At 47.5% G+C, this 17,124-nt stretch overlaps 1 protein-coding gene across 1 annotated transcript in view; it reads left to right on the top strand.

Moving 5' to 3' along the window:
- The window catches only part of LOC126525008 (2-Hydroxyacid oxidase 1-like), a 47,590-nt gene extending 31,944 nt beyond the window's left edge, over positions 1–15,646 (top strand). The window contains exons 5-7 of the mRNA XM_050173069.3: positions 11,042–11,133; positions 12,892–13,050; positions 15,367–15,646. Of these exons, the coding sequence (XP_050029026.3) occupies positions 11,042–11,133; positions 12,892–13,050; positions 15,367–15,480 (365 nt within the window). The 3' untranslated portion in view covers positions 15,481–15,646. The remainder of the gene's footprint in view (positions 1–11,041; positions 11,134–12,891; positions 13,051–15,366) is intronic.
- The last annotated feature ends 1,478 nt before the right edge of the window (positions 15,647–17,124 follow it).

Here is a 17,124-nt window from a genome sequence, read left to right as displayed (position 1 = left end):
AGAATTATGGCTCCAGAAGCCATCAAACTAAGAGACTCTTGCTTGATTAACAGTACGTTCACATCCGCCAATTGATGAACACGTGTTCCATGCAGATGCTCTCAATTCTTTGCATTGAACACATGCATGCCTCCACTAGCATACTTGGCTGGCAAGTAGATTGAGTTACCCCAATCGAAATCTCAGACACCAGCCAGAAGCACACATGCGACTATTTCACAGGAAAAACCTCAATTTTTCATGTGCCAAATTATTATTTCATTGCAAGTGAATCTGTGGCGTCTAATTAAGACGTAAGGTGCGCACCATGGTATACACAGTTAAAGGCCTTCCTCCCGGCTGCCGCTTAGGGAGCCGGGAGTGGTTCTAATGAACTGGTTCCGTGAGCATGTCCGTAAAAGACAATGACTTCTTAAACCTGGGGTACTCTGGCCACAATGTTCCCCTTTCTGGAACCTAGGAGGCAGCCATATTTGTCAAATTGCATGTAAAAATAGATAAAAGGGAAGACATGAAAATCTGCCTGCTTCAATCCAGCATTTAAAATACAGAATGAAAGTTGTTTGTATTTGCACCCTTGCATTTACGTGCTGTTAAATTATGTCAGCAGCTAACCAAGCATGACAGACAAACAGACAACTAACTTTATTTGGTCCTGAGGAGCTAATGTCTGGACCCCCTAACGGGAGGCCATTGTAGCCGCTGGCCGTGCCCACGTAGAGAACCGAACGCCGTGACGCTCCGCCCTTTCCTGGGCCCTCTGGATAGTCTGGGCTTGCTTTCGGATTACCGTGCTTCTGATGGCCACCTCCCATTCAGTTTCACTGGAGAGAAGGTCGTTAGGCAGCGCGGGACATCGCCAGAGCATGTGAGCCACACAGCAAAAGGTTTCACTGCAGTGGGGAAAACTAGAGTCCACATCCGAGTATATCCTTCTGAGGAATCTCCGCGACGGGAAAGATCCCGTCTGCAACATTCTGAGAGTAGCTGACTGACCTCTACTGAGCGTCGGGTGAGGAACAGGACAAACTCTCCTACCAAGTTAGTAATGTTTAGTAATTTCATTAAATGTGAGAAGTGGATCGTTCTGCTGACACCCTTCCTGCCCCTCCTGAGCCTCCAGACCGTCGCGCACGGTCGTGGGCCAGCTCGTTGAGGTTTCGGAAGCCCTCGAGAACGTTCGTCCTCATGTGTGCGGGGAACAACGTGATATAATGAGAACTGGAGCAAGCTCTTTTCTCTAGAATAGAGGCCGCCTCCCGAGCGAGGTTACCCGATTCGAAAGCTCCGATTGCGTCTCTCGAGCCGGTGTAAATGTAGGAATGCTCTGGGTCACACAAGGCCAGCGCAACCGCAATTTGCTATGCTATACTAGGGGTGGCCGCCCTTACGGAGGCGGAGGAGCGGAGCACGCCCCGCCCCTCTACAACCGAAAACGCGAACATTCTCCTGTTCCCGTACTACGCCACATGGACAAAGACTACGGCGTCCGTCACCCCAACTTTCTTCAAGATGGCTCGTGCACGGCTTTTACGTCTACCCTCGTTATACTGCGGATGTACGTTTCTTGGGAAGGGCCTCACCAGGTAGGTCGAACTTCTTAACCGGGTCAGTGTTATGTGCCAGTCCTCCATTATCCCAGGAGCCGTGGCAACTTCGTAAAGAATTCGTCTACTACCTTTGGTCGAGGATAGCTGAACCACCAGGGCAGTGAGCTGCGCCTCTATGATCTCGTCTATGCTATTGTGCATCCCGAATTAATCTAGCCTATCGGAGCTCGTGGCAATAGGCGAGCCTAGCACTCTCTTGATGCCGTTGCGCATGAGGCTATTTAACTTGGCATTTTCTGTTTTGGTCCACACTAGAGCCGACGCCTCATAGTTAATATGGCTCACGAGAAACGCGTGGTGAATCCGAAGGAGGTTGTCTTCACCTAACCCCTTTTTTCGGTTGAATACCCCAGCGATTACCCGCAGCATATTCTCCGTCTTGGCTGTAACGTGGGTATTTGTCCTGGAATTACAGCCCCTTGCGTCTATGAGGAGGCCTAGGATCTTAACTGAGTCGACTCTAGCAATTTTCTGACCATTATTCGCGTGTAATGCCACGGGTAGCTGGATGATTAAGGCCAAAGCAAAGGCCCGAGCGCCAAGCAAGGCAGTGAATCACTACGAGGTTGTTTCGAGCGTGGAGCAAGGCATGGTAATGTAGCATCATGGCAGGCGATCACAAAGAGCTGGCAATCTGGCAGTGGAACTGCGCTAGTTTTCAAAGCCGCGAGGCTCCACTACCTCACTTTTGGCAAATGAGGTGGAAAAACCACAACTATGTTATTACAGGAGACACTACGCAAGAGCTCATTATTGCTTAGAGGAAGAAGAAGTCGACTAGTGCGGACGCGTTGACATCGGCTCCGGATTTCATCAATGTTCTCGAGTGGTTATCCCTGCCGAACCGGGTGATTTATGTCTTAATCGATGTGGCAAGTCAGGAGGACTCTTCCGATTCCGAATTTTCGTCGGTTGAGCGTAACCAAGCATGAGCTCCTACTTTTTATACTCAACACACGCACCGTGCTCATTCAAAGTAGGTATTCAATCACTAAGCATATCAGCAATATTATTTTACCACTATTGGTACAGTATTGGTACCACAAATGCGGTCAGTTCTCACAAAACTAATCACCTTTTCTTTAAAACACACTCATAACTTTTCAATGACACTTGCTCCCGTGTGTTCGCCTCCAGAGAACATACTTTTAATCTTGACTTTGCCATCAGAAACATTACAAGAAAATACCATGTGAAGGTTAAAGCCTAGAGCATGTGAGAATTATTATATTGTCACGTGGTAGTGACGTTAAAGAACACAGTAGCAATACTGTGAAAGACAAAACTAACTTTTATTGGGCGAACCTGTGTCCACAAAAACAGGCTACACTTAAAGCACAATGATAGCGGCGAACGCAGTCGGCGATCGTCAAAAAATTTCATCAGCGGGTCAAGCGCGTCGGCTTTTATACATCAGTTGTCGAATGTTCCAGAGCAATCACTGGGACCCGCGTGTCTTCCACGAACTTATAGACTATTCGCATCGCGCATACATGCAATCAGATTACAAAAGATTCGGTGACACACTGCGAATGGAACCATCGATAACATTCCAGAAACTTCCGCTACATGCGGGCGCGTCCTCCGGTCTGCGATAACATTTGTTGAGCAGTGAAACGTGGGCGCCCGATAAAGATAAACAAGAACACGTGTCAGTACCCCACCCCCTTAAAGAACATCGACCCGATGCTGCAAACAAACGAAAGTAATAAACACAAACACGCGTAGCAAAGAAACAAAAATCTAAGCAAGTTCGTCAGCGTGCTTAAAAGGGCTTAAGACGCACAACGTGGACCACTTCAGATCGTGCGCACCGCCACTGTGAATTCGACATGCCGTCTGGCACGACCTCATAGTCCAGTTCGCCAGCGCGTCGGATAATCTTGTAGGGTCCGAAATGGCGCCGCAATAGCTTCTCACTGAGCCGTCGTCAACGTATTGAGGTCCAAACCCAAACACGGTCACCAGGCTGGTACTGGATGGGGCGCCGTAGAAGATTGTAGTGTCGGCTGTCGGTACGCTGCTGCTTCTTGACCCGTAGGCGGGTGAGAAGCTGTATCCTCAACAGCGTCCGAGAGAATCCGAGGTGCCCAGCGGTTGGATCGTCATGTCCGGCGTGCAGTACTTCTGGACGCAGCGTTGACGCAACAACAAGGTAGTTGGTGCGGACTGATGAGAAGTTCTTCACGAGCAGGTTGTTTTGTAGCGTGAACTAAGAAAATCCGCGCTTAAATGCCCACGAGACAACGTCGGTGTTCCCTACCAAATACTCGAAGAGGGCTTTTAGCTCCGGGTCTGCTCGTTGCTGTTTAGTGACGTCTTCCGCGCTTATTATTCCAAGGAAGGCACCGTCGTCTTCGTCGTATTGCGGCGGGGGATTGATGGGGGCGCGGGATAGGCAGTCGGCGTCAGAGTGTTTCCGTCCGGACTTGTAGATTACCGTGAAGTCATATTCTTGCAGTCTCAGGCTCCACGGCGCCAGCCGTCCTGGAGGGTCCTCTAAGTTAGCTAGCCAACACAACGCGTGACGGTCGCTGACGAGTTTGAATGGCCTACCATATAGGTATGGGCGAAATTTTGCTGTAGCCCAAATGATCGCGAGGCATTCCTTTTCAGTCGTAGAATAATTGCCTCCCGCTTTTGACAGCAACCGGCTAGCATAAGATATCACCTGTTGATGGCCGTCTTTCTTCTGGACTAGGACGACACCGAGGCCTAGGCTACTGTCGTCAGTGTGGATTTCGGTATCGGCGTCTTCGTCGAAATGTGCAAGCACCGGCGGCGACAGCACGCGTCGTTTTAGTTCTTGAAATGCATCGGCCTGCGGCGTTTGCCACTTCAACTCGACATCGGATTTGGTTAGATGCGTTAGCGGCTCAGCAATTCGTGAAAAGTCATTGACAAAGCGCCTGTAGTAGGCACACATGCCAAGGAATCTACGCACTGCCGTTTTGTCGATGGGCTGCGGGTACTTTGCGATGGCAGCTGTTTTCTTCGGGTCGGCGCGTACTCCGGATTCGCTGATGACGTGGCCTAGGAACAGATGCTCCTCGTAAGCGAAGCGGCACTTTACCGGCTTACGAGTGAGCCCTGCTGACTTGATGGCCTCTAATACTGTCGCAAGCCGCCTAAGGTGATCGTCGAAATTTCTGGCGATGACAGCGACGTCATCCGAGTAATCAAGACACGTCTGCCACTTCAATCCTGCTAACACCGTGTCCATGACGCGCTGAAACTTCGCAGGCGCCGAGAACAGTCCGAATGGCATGCCCTTGAGCTCGTAGAGGCCGTCTGGCGTTATGAATGCCGTCTTTTCGCGATCTCTCCCGTCGACTTCTATTTGCCAGTAGCCAGACTTGAGGTCCATCGACGAGAAGTATTTAGCGTTGCAGAGCCGATCCAAAGCGTCGTCTATCCGTGGAAGGGGGTATACGTCCTTCTTCGTGATCTTGTTAAGTCGACGATAATCGACGCAGAAACGTAGGGTTCCGTCCTTTCTCTTCGCCAAGACTACAGGAGATAACCACGGGATTTTCGACGGCTGAATGATGTCGCGCGCAGCATTTCATTGCCTAATAGCGTCACGTTCTCGCATCGAAACTCGGTAAGGGCTCTGGCGGAGTGGTCGAGCGCACTCTTCAATTATTATGCGATGCTTTGCGACTGGTGTTTGTCGAATCCTCGATGACGTCGAAAAACACACTTTCTATCGTCGAAGACATGTGAGCTGTTGCTGGTTACTCATGGGGAGACTTGCATTCATGTCGAAGTCTCGTTCGGTAACTATGGTCGTCAGGGTAGATGCGGCAGAATCCGAGAGGACAAATGCATTGCTGGTTTCCACAATTTTCTCCATGAACGCAATTGTCGTGCCTTTGTTGACGTGCTTAAACTCTTGGCTGCACTTTGTCAGCAACACTTTCGTTTTTCCTCCGTGCAGTCCAGCGATACCTCTTGCGACAAAAATTTCACGGTCGAGTAGTAGAAGTTGGTCACTCTCGATTACGCCTTCTACGTCAGCTGATGTTTCGGTGCCGAAGGAAATAATGCTGGAGCGCGGTGGGAAGCTCACTTGATCTTCGAGCACACTGAAGGGGTGGTGACTACGAGAGCTCTCCGGCGGTAACGCTTTATCTTCCGACAGCGTTATCCATTTCGACGTCAGGTCGATGACTGCGCCGTGCTGGTTCCAGAAGTCCATGCCGAGAATGACGTCTCGTGAACACTGTTGTAGGATAACGAAGGTAGCAGGGTAAGTCCGGTCGTGAACGGCGATTCTTCCCATGCAGATTCCAGTCGGCGTAATGAGGTGTCCTCCAGCGGTCCGAATTTGAGGGCCTTCCCATGCAGTCTTAACTTTCTTTAACTGGGCGGCGATGTGTCCACTCATGACGGAGTAATCGGCCCCTGTGTCCACTACGGCGGTGCCTGCGTGGCCGTCGAAAAGCACGTCGAGGTCGGTGGTTCTTTGTCTTGCGTGACAGTTAGGTCTTGGCGTCAGATCATGACTGCGTCGCGTTGACCTGTGGCTGGTACGTAGCGTCGTCAGGTCGTCTTTCGTCGGCGTATTCTTTGCTTCTAGACTTCGTCGGGACGGCGGCGTGCCGTTGTTACGTCGTCGAGATAGTCTCTTCGGCGTCCTCGGCGGCGGCGGAGGATCTTCGTCAGTTCGGTTAACAGCAACCGCACTTCCATCGGTTGCTGCTTTTAGTTTTCCGGATATGGGCTCGCAGAGCGGCCCCGGGCTGGGCCAATGTATTGGTGGTGGTGCGGCTACAGGTAGCTCCACTGAGTAGCGGCGAGTTAGTCGGCGATAACGCGAGGGCGTTCTCCTTGCTGCGGGCACGGAGCATTGACGGTGACTGCTCGTAGTCTCATTTTGCTGTATGGGCATCGGCGGCCGATATGCCCGGCTTTTCCGCAGTAATAGCAAAGCGGACGGTTGTCGGGGGCGCTCCAAACGTCATTGTTTCTTGGAATGATGCGTGGGGTGACGGGTTGGCGTGCTGGTGGCGGGAGTGGTGGTGGACGACGGAACTGTGTCGTCACTGGGCACTGCCGAGGGCGCGGAAGGGGGAGCGTGACGGCGGGCTACAGCGGCGTATGGCATCGCTTGCGGGGGAGGCTGCTGTGATTCAGTGGCTACTACGAATTGTTGTTGGAGCTTCTCACGTACGAAGTCGGCAATCGAAGCCACTTGAGGCTGTGATGAAGGGAACAGCTTCTGTAGCTCCTCCCGCACGACTACTCGGATAGTCTCGCATATGTGGTCGGTGGCCACAGACTGAACTCCCGCGTAGTTTGTCGAGTTTGTTCGGCGGTTGAATTGCCGGTTCCGCATTTCCAGTGTCTTTTCGATGCTGGCGGCCTCACCAAGAAACTCGTCGAAGGTGTACGGTGGGCTTCGTACCATTCCGGCGAAAAGATCCTTCTTCACACCAGGCATCAGTAGGCGGACTTTCTTCTCCTGGGACATTCCCGGGTCGGCGTGGCGGAATAGCCGGCTCATTTCTTCTGTAAAGATGGCAACATTCTCGTTTGGTAGCTGCACTCGGCTTTCCAATAGAACATCGGCTCTTTCCATCCGGACGATGCTCGTGAAAGTCAGTAAGAAGTTACTTCGGAACAGCTCCCACGTTGTAAAGGTCGACTCCCGGTACCGCGTTTTCGCGGCATCTTCCAAGGAGAAGTACACGTGGCGCAGTTTGTCCTCAGAGGTCCAGTTGTTGAAGACCGATATCCTTTCGAAAGTCTCCAGCCAGGTTTCTGGATCATCCTACGTAGCTCCACGGAAGATAGAGGGCTCTCTGTATTGTTGAAGTAAGATGGGTGACACTGGGGCTGCCATTGTGGTTGTCTTCGCCACAATCTTCTTGGTCTTCTCAGGTAGAAGTCCGTGTTCCGGGGGCAGCTGTTGTAGACGGCGGCTTGCTAGATCGTCCGGAACTACGTTGGTGTTCTTTGCTGCCCGGGCTTGGCTTACGGCTTGTCAGGGCCGTCCGGTACATGAACGAAAAGCACCTCCACCAGATGTCACGTGGTAGTGACATTAAAGAACACAGTAGCAATACTGTGAAAGACAAAACTAATTTTTATTGGGCGAACCTCTGCCCACAAGAACAGGCTACACTTAAAGCACAATGACAGCGGCGAACACAGTCGGCGATCGTCGAAAATCTGATCAGCTGGTCAAGCGCGTCGGCTTTTATACGTGAGTCTTCGAATGCTCCAGAGCAATCGCTGGGACTTGCGTGCCTACCACAAAGTTCTACACTATTCCCGTCGCACATACATGCAATCAGATTATAAAAGGTTCGCTGACAGACTGCGAATAGAACCGTCGATAACATTCTAGAAACTTCCGATACATGCGGGCGCGTCCTGCGCTCTGCGACAACATTTGTTGGGCAGTGAAACGTGGTCGCGCGATAAACAAGTAAGCGTATCAATATTGATGTGGCATACTGTATTTTGAAAGTTTTGGCAACATTTACATAAATGGTACGCCCGATATACCCACATTCTACTTTGTCGCCCACCACGTGTAGTCGTGCTGGACTGGCTCTTTGACATTCTTGTGTCCTTGCAGCCACCCTCTTGCGTTATATAAAGCGGGTTCCTGAAAAATATCGTGTACAGAAGTCAGCATGAGGACATGCTCTAAAAGATCAAGACAGCCAAAAATTAGGTCACTGCACTAAAAGAAAGTACCAGCTCTTAGTCTTCCTACTAAAATGCATGCGAAACATCTAAATGACTAATGGTAGACTGCTAACCTAACTTCCATTTTTAGATTTAAAGAAAAAAGAAGTAACCGACAGTTCATCCTCGTTCAGCACCAATGTTGCAATACTCCTACTAACAAATAGAATATTGGTCATTGTCAGATGTCATGTCTGTCATTAGTCTGGTGTGTCAGAAACACCACTTGTGACACATCCTATGCTCGTGTCCAATGTGCCCCCGCACTATCTCTGGCTGTGCCACTGCGCAAGCCATAATTTGAGAATCATATCTGCAAACATAATGCTCAGTAGCGATGAAGATATGGCCATCCAGTTCAGTGGATATTACTGGATGTGCCGGGAGGAATGGGCAACAAGGCTGCTTATGGTAAGGTTACCCACATTTCAAGACTAACAAGAAACAGTTCACTGCGATGTCCATCTAATCTTACTAAAAGGCGTGAACTTATTTTCATTTAGGAGGTACGCAGTGGAGTTCATTTTTGCCAGACTCGACTAGTGTTGCAGTTTGAAATCTAACATTCTACATTCTTGAAGGCATGTAAAAGTTGTAGTCAGACCACAGTTATTAGTTTATTAGACCAACTCTTTGTTTTGTGTATGACAGACGACTGGTAACACAGAATTAATGCAATGTTTGATTTTGATACTTTATTTCTCCACTAACAATATTAAAGCGATAAAAACATTTTGATCTGCCATGCAGTAGCAAAATGCACAGATTATTCTTCTAACCCCCAGTGGTAGGGTGATTTAACTGTTCATATGACATAAATCTGAAGCGGCAACTCATTCAGCAAATGCATGGGCATGTCTAAAACGGTAAGCGTATGCAAAACGCGCCTGAAACTTTGATTCCCCACAGTATCCGTTATATTCCATTCCGATGCATAATTCGCTGCTTGACAATTCACAGAATTCGTACACATAAGCACCATTTCACATTCGCAACGTTCTCGAAAGCCGCAACAAGAAACATAAAATCAGACATATAATCACACCATTTCAATACATCAGCAATAACAGCCCAGCCTTATTCAGCCTAAAATAATAATTCCTCATGCGTTTTCATTAACTTGAAGATTACGCGCCCAACTTAACTCATGCAGCATGTAGGTGAATGCCTGCAGCAGTGTTTCTAAATAGCACTGGCGCTGCACATAATTACAGTGGTCGTAGGTTATAGGTTACCCATGGGCGGAAGACGTCATCAAGCGCGCGGCGTATTATAAGGAAAGCATGCCGCCAACAAAATGACGCCTTCTATTATGTTGATCCTCATGTCAACGGCGTTCTGTACACAATACACTGCCAAAGTGGATACATTCAAGCACACAAAACGCAAGCTAAGCACGCTCCGCATAGGCTCGGAATCACGGGCTGGTAAACAAACCATTCTATGCGTCCCCTCGCCTCAGGTCCTATTGAACGTACGATGGTTTTGGTACCGTTTGCGATTTTGAAAGCCCTTACGCATAGCGTCAAGCGATAAAATCACGCACAGTTATCACGACGACTGGCATTTTCTATTGACATCGAGGGAAACAGCGTTCTTGCCTAGTCCGTCGTCAATCGTGTCGGCTAAACGCCGCGATGACTTCCTGGCGATAGCATGTCATATACGCAGAATGTGCACGTAAACTACAATTCACGTACCATGGAGGATATTTTGTTATGTCCAACGAATGACGAGCGACTGTCCTGTTTTCGCGGCGGCGCAAGGTGGTTCACGCACGATTTTTCTTGGATGGCATCCGTTCCCGCCCGCTGGACGGGTCACCTTTCTCTGGTGCTGTAATGTTGTGCGATGTGCGCGCGCAATGGGGCAACTCCGAGTGAAAAAGCATATCGCTGGCTCCGCTTCCCTTTGCACTGTCGCCGCTTGTTCTCTCAGAAGCGAAACGGTGTCCTCTTTGCTCAGCGTGCGTGAGTGATACATCGCCATGGTAAGGGCCAGCCTCTTACAGTTGAAGCAGGAGCTTACGCTACGTTTTGTTCTCTATTGCCGCAAGAGTTGAACGGGCATTCTACTCTCTCTCAGAAGGGCAGAGTGAAAAGAACGCTCTCTTCTTGCTGACGAAGTGACAATGCATTTTACTCTACTACACAATTAGCGAGAGTAAAACAATGATTTGAAGAGGAAATCGGCCCCTTAACTCCTGCGATACTCTCCGTAGCTTTAAGAGTGAAGAGCATGTAACGCTTACTCGCGGAAGCACAATATACAGGCGTAATGCTGTCGTCGTCACCGCCATATTACTACCGTCGTGTTGCTGCTGTTATTGAACACACACTCACACGACAAATGTAATTTCTGACCTTAAAAAAAGCAGGTCGTTCCATCTGGTAACGCTTTTCGGAAGCTCAAGAACAGCGAAATTTAAGAAGCGCCAAGGTGCGTAAGCACTATTGCCGACAAACAAGATTACATCTCATATTCATGAAACTTTGTGCACTAACCTAACTAGCCGTTTTGTTATTGCGGTAACGTCCAGAAGCAAGAAGCAGCAAAACCCAACTCGGTGGTTTAACGGCTTCGTCGCCATTTAGATTAATGCAGGTGGCTAATACAACCTATTACAAACCCAGCCGCGGTATGCAGTTTCTTGCCCTATAACCTCTTCATCTTTATTTATTATCTTTCTTCTTTCCTTTCTTTCTTTCTTTCTTTCATTTGTTTTGCAGCTGAAGATGCTTGTGAAGCTGTAAATCATGGGGTGTCCGCGATACTGGTTTCCAATCATGGTGGACGCCAGCTCGACGGGGTGCCTGCAACGGTAATTCTGAACAGTGTCTTTTTATAAGAGAAGCTTGCGGCCTTTTTTTTTTTTTTTGCTTCGGCACTTACGGGTGAGATTGCAAGTTCAGCCCGCCAGACAGGCCCAACACCGTGCGCCATATCGTGCTGGAGTGCAGGAATAACCGCGAAGTACCTCCGTCATCATCACCACCAGGCTATGACATGCAAGAAGAAGCGGGTTCAGAGGAAAAATCGGAAGACCAGTGGGAGGCTCTGTTGGTGACGCAAGACCCTGACAACCAGCTACGGTTAGTGAACAAGGCTCGGGCGGCGGCAACGAGCCACGGCTACCTGAACTGAGCAGACCACCAACCTTTCGGCTCAAGAAGCCTGGTCTAGCAATCAAGTTTATTTCTCTCTCTCTCTGTGTGTTCATTAAACCCTACCGGATGGAGCAACATCTTTACTAACCGTAGCTGACAGCAGTAACACGGTCTAGCTTGGAACGTGCTAGACCGTGTTACCGTCGACCCATTACCTAAAAACATGGAGCCAGATACACAACCGGAAAGACGACAAAATCGAGCGCCACACCTCGGGGACGACGCCGAGGACTGTATACTACATAAACGGACGCCTCTTCAATCAATCCAGGCTTTTGCACAGGGGTGGCGAATGATTCTACGCCTACACCATGTGTCCTAAGCTGCTACATTACATCACAACATCAAGCGGAACTTGCAGCTGTCATGGATGCTGCCATGCCACCATGCCAAATCCAGACAGACGAAATCTGCTCATTCGAACAAATAGCCAGGGTGCATGCAGTGCACTCGCGGCCAGAAACATTTTCAGCCACCAAAGCACCGCTGCGTGTCAGAAGTTTTCGCAAATAATAGCTGAGACACTTGGCAAAATAAAAATAATAATAATGAAAAGCAGCCACTGTAAGTCTTGCTGCAAGTACTCCGAATGGCATTCAATTCATTTGCGGCGTGAGATTTCCTGTGAGCTGTCCGGTCAAAAGAAAGAAATGCTTAGGCAGCGGGTCACAATGAAGGAAACTGTGGCAATCAATGTCAAATCGACCTATTGACGACGAATTAGGTCCAGGTTATGTTCTGTTCACGTTATAGCATTCCCGTCAAGAACCGAAGATTTCGCGGATGTAAGTTTTCTGTTACAATGAAATGCGAGCCGGCTAGTTGGCATGGATCCACAGCTGGGTGTAGTGCAAACGTGAATAAAAGAGAAAACAAAGAAAGCGATTCGGACGGACACAAGTGCTTACCTTCAACTAAGATTGTGGCGCAATCTGGTCGTTGTATGCGTGCACAGCTATCACTAAAACTAAAAGACCAAGTAAAGGAAGAAAGTACATATTCAACATGGTCGTAGAAACGATACATTTCTTAACTAACCTTAGTTGTAATTTAGCGCTTGTGTCCATGCCTTCTTTCTTCGTCCCGTATTTCCGTGTGCGTGACGCCATGCTGCCCCTCTTTAAGAGCCTTGCGGCCTCCTCAGCCTATGTTGCCAAAGCAATTTCTTAAAGAATCAAGAACTGAAGCCCACTGCATTCATTGATGCGAAGACAATGCTTCCATTCAATGCGACTTTGAAAGAAAGAAAGAACGGGACAAAACTAGAAGGCAGTGTTCCGACTACCAACTAAAACATATATTTCGTAAAAGATGGCTCACAAACTTGTCTTGTAGCGCCGTTTGATTTCAAATCACGTGCTAACTAGCTCACCCAGTGGTGTTATTAATTTGGGCGGCGACTTCGTTCTCAGATCGAGGCCCTTGCCTCCATTGTTCGCGCCGTCCGAGGCCGCTGCGAAGTATACATGGACGGTGGAGTACGTAAGGGCACCGATGTCGTCAAGGCACTGGCGTTGGGCGCTCGTGCAGTCTTCATCGGCAGACCTGTCATCTGGGGTCTCGCTTATGACGTGCGTATTCGTTCTTCCAGTAAATCTTTTTTTCTTTTTTCCTGCGGGGTGCGTTGCAAATTTTGTAAATGCCGCCGCTCTCGTGGCTAAAATAGTACCCTTCGAATGCTCTTAAATAAACTGCACATTCCGTCAGCGCGAAGTGCAATGCAAGTGCTGGATGCTCTCAATTCTGCACTTGCAACTCTTGAGTAAGCCTCATGGCTCACCCGCATCATTATAATCGCACTGAAGTCAGAACGGCCTGGGTTTAGCTTAAAAATATACTGCCACGCACTGCAACGTGCTGCTGACGCCCACCGGATCTTTGGTCTTCACTGGTAACTTCAACGCGCATCACTAGCTATGAACCACCAAGACTGACGGCAGCCTAACGTATCGACGTAGCACTTGCTTTGACTATACTGATTTCCAAGCACTTTGTTGCATGCACAGACAGTGTTCCCTCTATCCCGCTTTCCTTTCTGTTCCCCTTTTCCTTCCCCAGTGTAGGGTAGCAATCCGGACGCTCGTCTGGTTGACCTCCCTGCCTTTCCTGTCTTTGCTCTCTCCCCGATGCGTAACGCGCACGTCGCTAACGCCAGCGGGTGGGGAGGGAGTCTGCATTCTCGCGACGTAGTGGGCTCGGGGAGCAGAGAGCGTGACTGTGAGAAAGTTGCAGAAAATTAGATTAGTAGATATCTTTCGCTATTTGTGAAGCTACATCGCAACAAACAGATACTAAACTTCGAATTATAATATTACTTTGTTGTAAAGTAAATGGTGCATACATCGTGAGCCTGTTTGTAACCGCTTCAGGGAGAAAAATTCTCAGAGGACTCTCCAACTACACAGTACAGACTTCCGTCATCCACTCGGGAAAATCTGTAGACAGCTGGAGTGGTAAACTTATGAGACCATGGGTAATGTTACATGTTGCAGTTCATGCTGCCAGCTCTCATGACTATGAATTATATCAGCGGCGTTCAGTATTTCACCGAGGTTGTAGCCATCTTTTGTCAATTCAGTAAATTGTTTTGTTTTTCTCTGTGTACATATGCGTAGCATATTTAATACGAAAAGAGATCCTTAGCCATGGGGTAGCTATCAATACGTGAAATATAAAATCATGAAGTGATAACAAAAAAATAAAGTTAATCTTAACTCTTCATACCATCTTACAGGAACTGAAAAAATAACTTGGCCACAATATACGAAACCATAAACCATTTTTTTACTTCTATTTAAGCAAAAGAAACGTAGATCTCTTACTACAAGACACAATCAGCAAAATCCAGGTGTATAAATCATAACAATATATTTTATTATATAAGATAATGCAGCCGTAAGGTGGACTATGCACTAATGACACAATAAAGAAGCAGTCACACATGCATAAAAGCAAACATTGTATGCGTCTGGCAAAAAATATTTTCTAATTCCATAAGTTTTGTCATAAATTCCCCACTGGAGTTGAAGAAATGTAATTTTGCCCCTCCAATCAGTGTACCTTATTTTCGTTTTCCAACAGGCATTATTTCCATTAAGAATTTTCCTGCTTGAAAGAGTTGGAGCTTCCAAGAGTGTAACTAATACATTGCTTAAATAATAGCTCAGGTTTAGGATGATTTTATTTACCACCAGCGCAAGATAGTGAATGCGTAAAGCCAAGAGAAGCTTTACTAAATTGTTTTGGGGCGGAGGTCCAGATCAACCCCACGGCTATCCAGTTTTCTTTTTTTTTTAGCTAAGTTCCTTCTGCTATAACAATATCAGTGAATATAACTTCGCCTCATAAGTATTTAGCTTGAGTTGAATATAGCAAAATGCTAATACCTCAAACTGATCAGTGAGATGTTTCTTTTTGGTTTAGTATAAAACGAAACCTGAATAAAGTAATTCTACTAGTGCGCTTCCAGCTGATCACTTCCAATTCTCAGCACAGGGTACCTAATTTTGTAAGGAGACTTGAACGCAACCTATTTAGCTTTTAGGTAGCTTACCGAGGGCTCACTCACTACAAAATAACTTAGTTACACAATTTGAGTACTGCTTAGTATATCATATGCTTCATTCAGCCGCCAGACGCAAGCGTACGATGGCTGTATCCATCAGCTGCGTACGAAGTTCCATTAGTTGATGAAATACAGATCGTGAATTTATTTATTTATTTATTTATTTATTTATTTATTTATTTATTTATTTATTTATTGCAACGTGGTAAACATCTAAATGTTGCGGAAACCAGTCTGTGCGTTAGAACATTTCACTTGTCATTTTAATACGCTTGAAATGTCTAAAACAGCTATTTTCACTGCTCATTTTGCTTTTAAACAGGGTGAAAATGGAGTCAATAAAGTGTTGAGCATCTACAGCACAGAACTGGAGCGAGCACTGGCACTAATGGGCAAGTGGTCTTTGCTTTCTTATGTTAAATATTTTAGGTTCTAACTGATATTGATTTCTAATGCATTCTATGGGATTACAGTTGCGGAGGGGAGGGGGAAGGAAAAATTTCTTGTCGGCAATTACTTACGATGGATCTCCTCGCGATCATCCAATTTTGGACATATTCGGGCCGATAACATACGCTAGCGTTTTTCGAAGCTGATTCTTTCTGAAGGGGCGTAGAGCGTTGTGAATTTATTTTTAACATTCCCTTGAGCGATGCAAACTCTTCCTTCTTCGGCCGACCCAAGATATTGCATTAATCACTGCCGGTGTTTAAGACATAATGGCGCACAACATATTTATACCTTAACTTGGCGCTTAAGTTAGTTAGGGGTATGCGCAGGAAATGCCCTTCACTACCGTAGCTACCACGCTAATGAAGTAGATGTCATCGAAGATGTGAGACAGCAGGTAGCTTAATAGCGAAAAGGCAGAGATGTGCGCAACTTGCCTTTGCTGTGCTGCGGCATTCTCAAGTGAGCAGGAGTACGAAAGAGTATAAAGGAAATGGTAGGTTGAGGTGGCATGAATATTTAATTTTAGTCTTTTTAAAGTGCTTGCTGCTCAAATCGTCAGGGATCAGTCAGGCGCCTGTTCGCCTATAGGCAGGCCATCCTGAACCCCCTCTCCCCGCCCACCAGCCACTTTTCTAAGATTCCCCTAACTGAAAAAAAAGATATTAACTAAATCAATAAAGAAAAGCGAAGCAACCAAGCATATCCACCCAGTCTTTCTCTGCCTTGTAATCACTTGAGCAAGATGAGCCCGCGCGAATTACGTATAGTACATAAAGAACCTGCCGCAGTGAATTCGATCTGTGTCATTTTTAGGCGACAAATGCCATCTGTATCGGCTCTCTTTCGAGCGAAATATCCGCGAGAAATCAAAGCGACAAATTTGTGTGGTGCACGATCTCTTTCACGTGTCTGGTTCTCCGCGTATGTCTTTACCATCACGAACAGTCAACAGTGACTGCTGTTCAATTTGATCTCCACTTTCAGGATGCGCCTCTCTCGGCGACATCAAACCAGGCATGGTGCTCCACCAGAACAGTCTCAGGAATCGAGTGGATACAGAACCGCCGCTTCTTCAGTAATGCCCGACTGCTGGGAAACTTCCTAGCACGTCGTGACGGCCAGCTTTGCACACTTGGGGGTCGCGGACCTTTGATCAGAAGCCTTTGGTCGGCCAACCGTAACATCTGCTATGTCACAACTATATGTGGCAGCTTATGACGAGGTAGACTTTCTTATCTTTAGAAATTGCTAAATTTTTCTAGAAGCTTATGATAAGCCCGATTCTGTAACAGTATGGGATATTTTCATCCTTTTCTACCGCACATTCGATTATTCCCTGGCGGTCAACAGCTCTACGAGTAAATAACCCATTCACGTCCACTGAAAGATATTCATTTACTGTACAGCAACAATCGCGAAGTGCTCCGCGCATGCTCTGTGACTGTGGTGCTTCACTGCCGAGCTTGAACCAGCGGCTTCGATTTTGACAGTGGCGACCGCATTCTCACATAGACAGAACGCAAAAAAAAAAAAAAAACGCTCCTCTACCGTGCGTTGGAAGCACGTTACAGAAACTCAACGTGATCAAAATTAATACAGAGTTAACTGCACTATGGCGGGCCGCTTA

Source organism: Dermacentor andersoni, chromosome 3 (genome assembly GCF_023375885.2).
Source record: "Dermacentor andersoni chromosome 3, qqDerAnde1_hic_scaffold, whole genome shotgun sequence".
Classification (NCBI taxonomy): domain Eukaryota; kingdom Metazoa; phylum Arthropoda; class Arachnida; order Ixodida; family Ixodidae; genus Dermacentor; species Dermacentor andersoni.
This window is presented reverse-complemented; position numbering and strand designations above follow the sequence as displayed.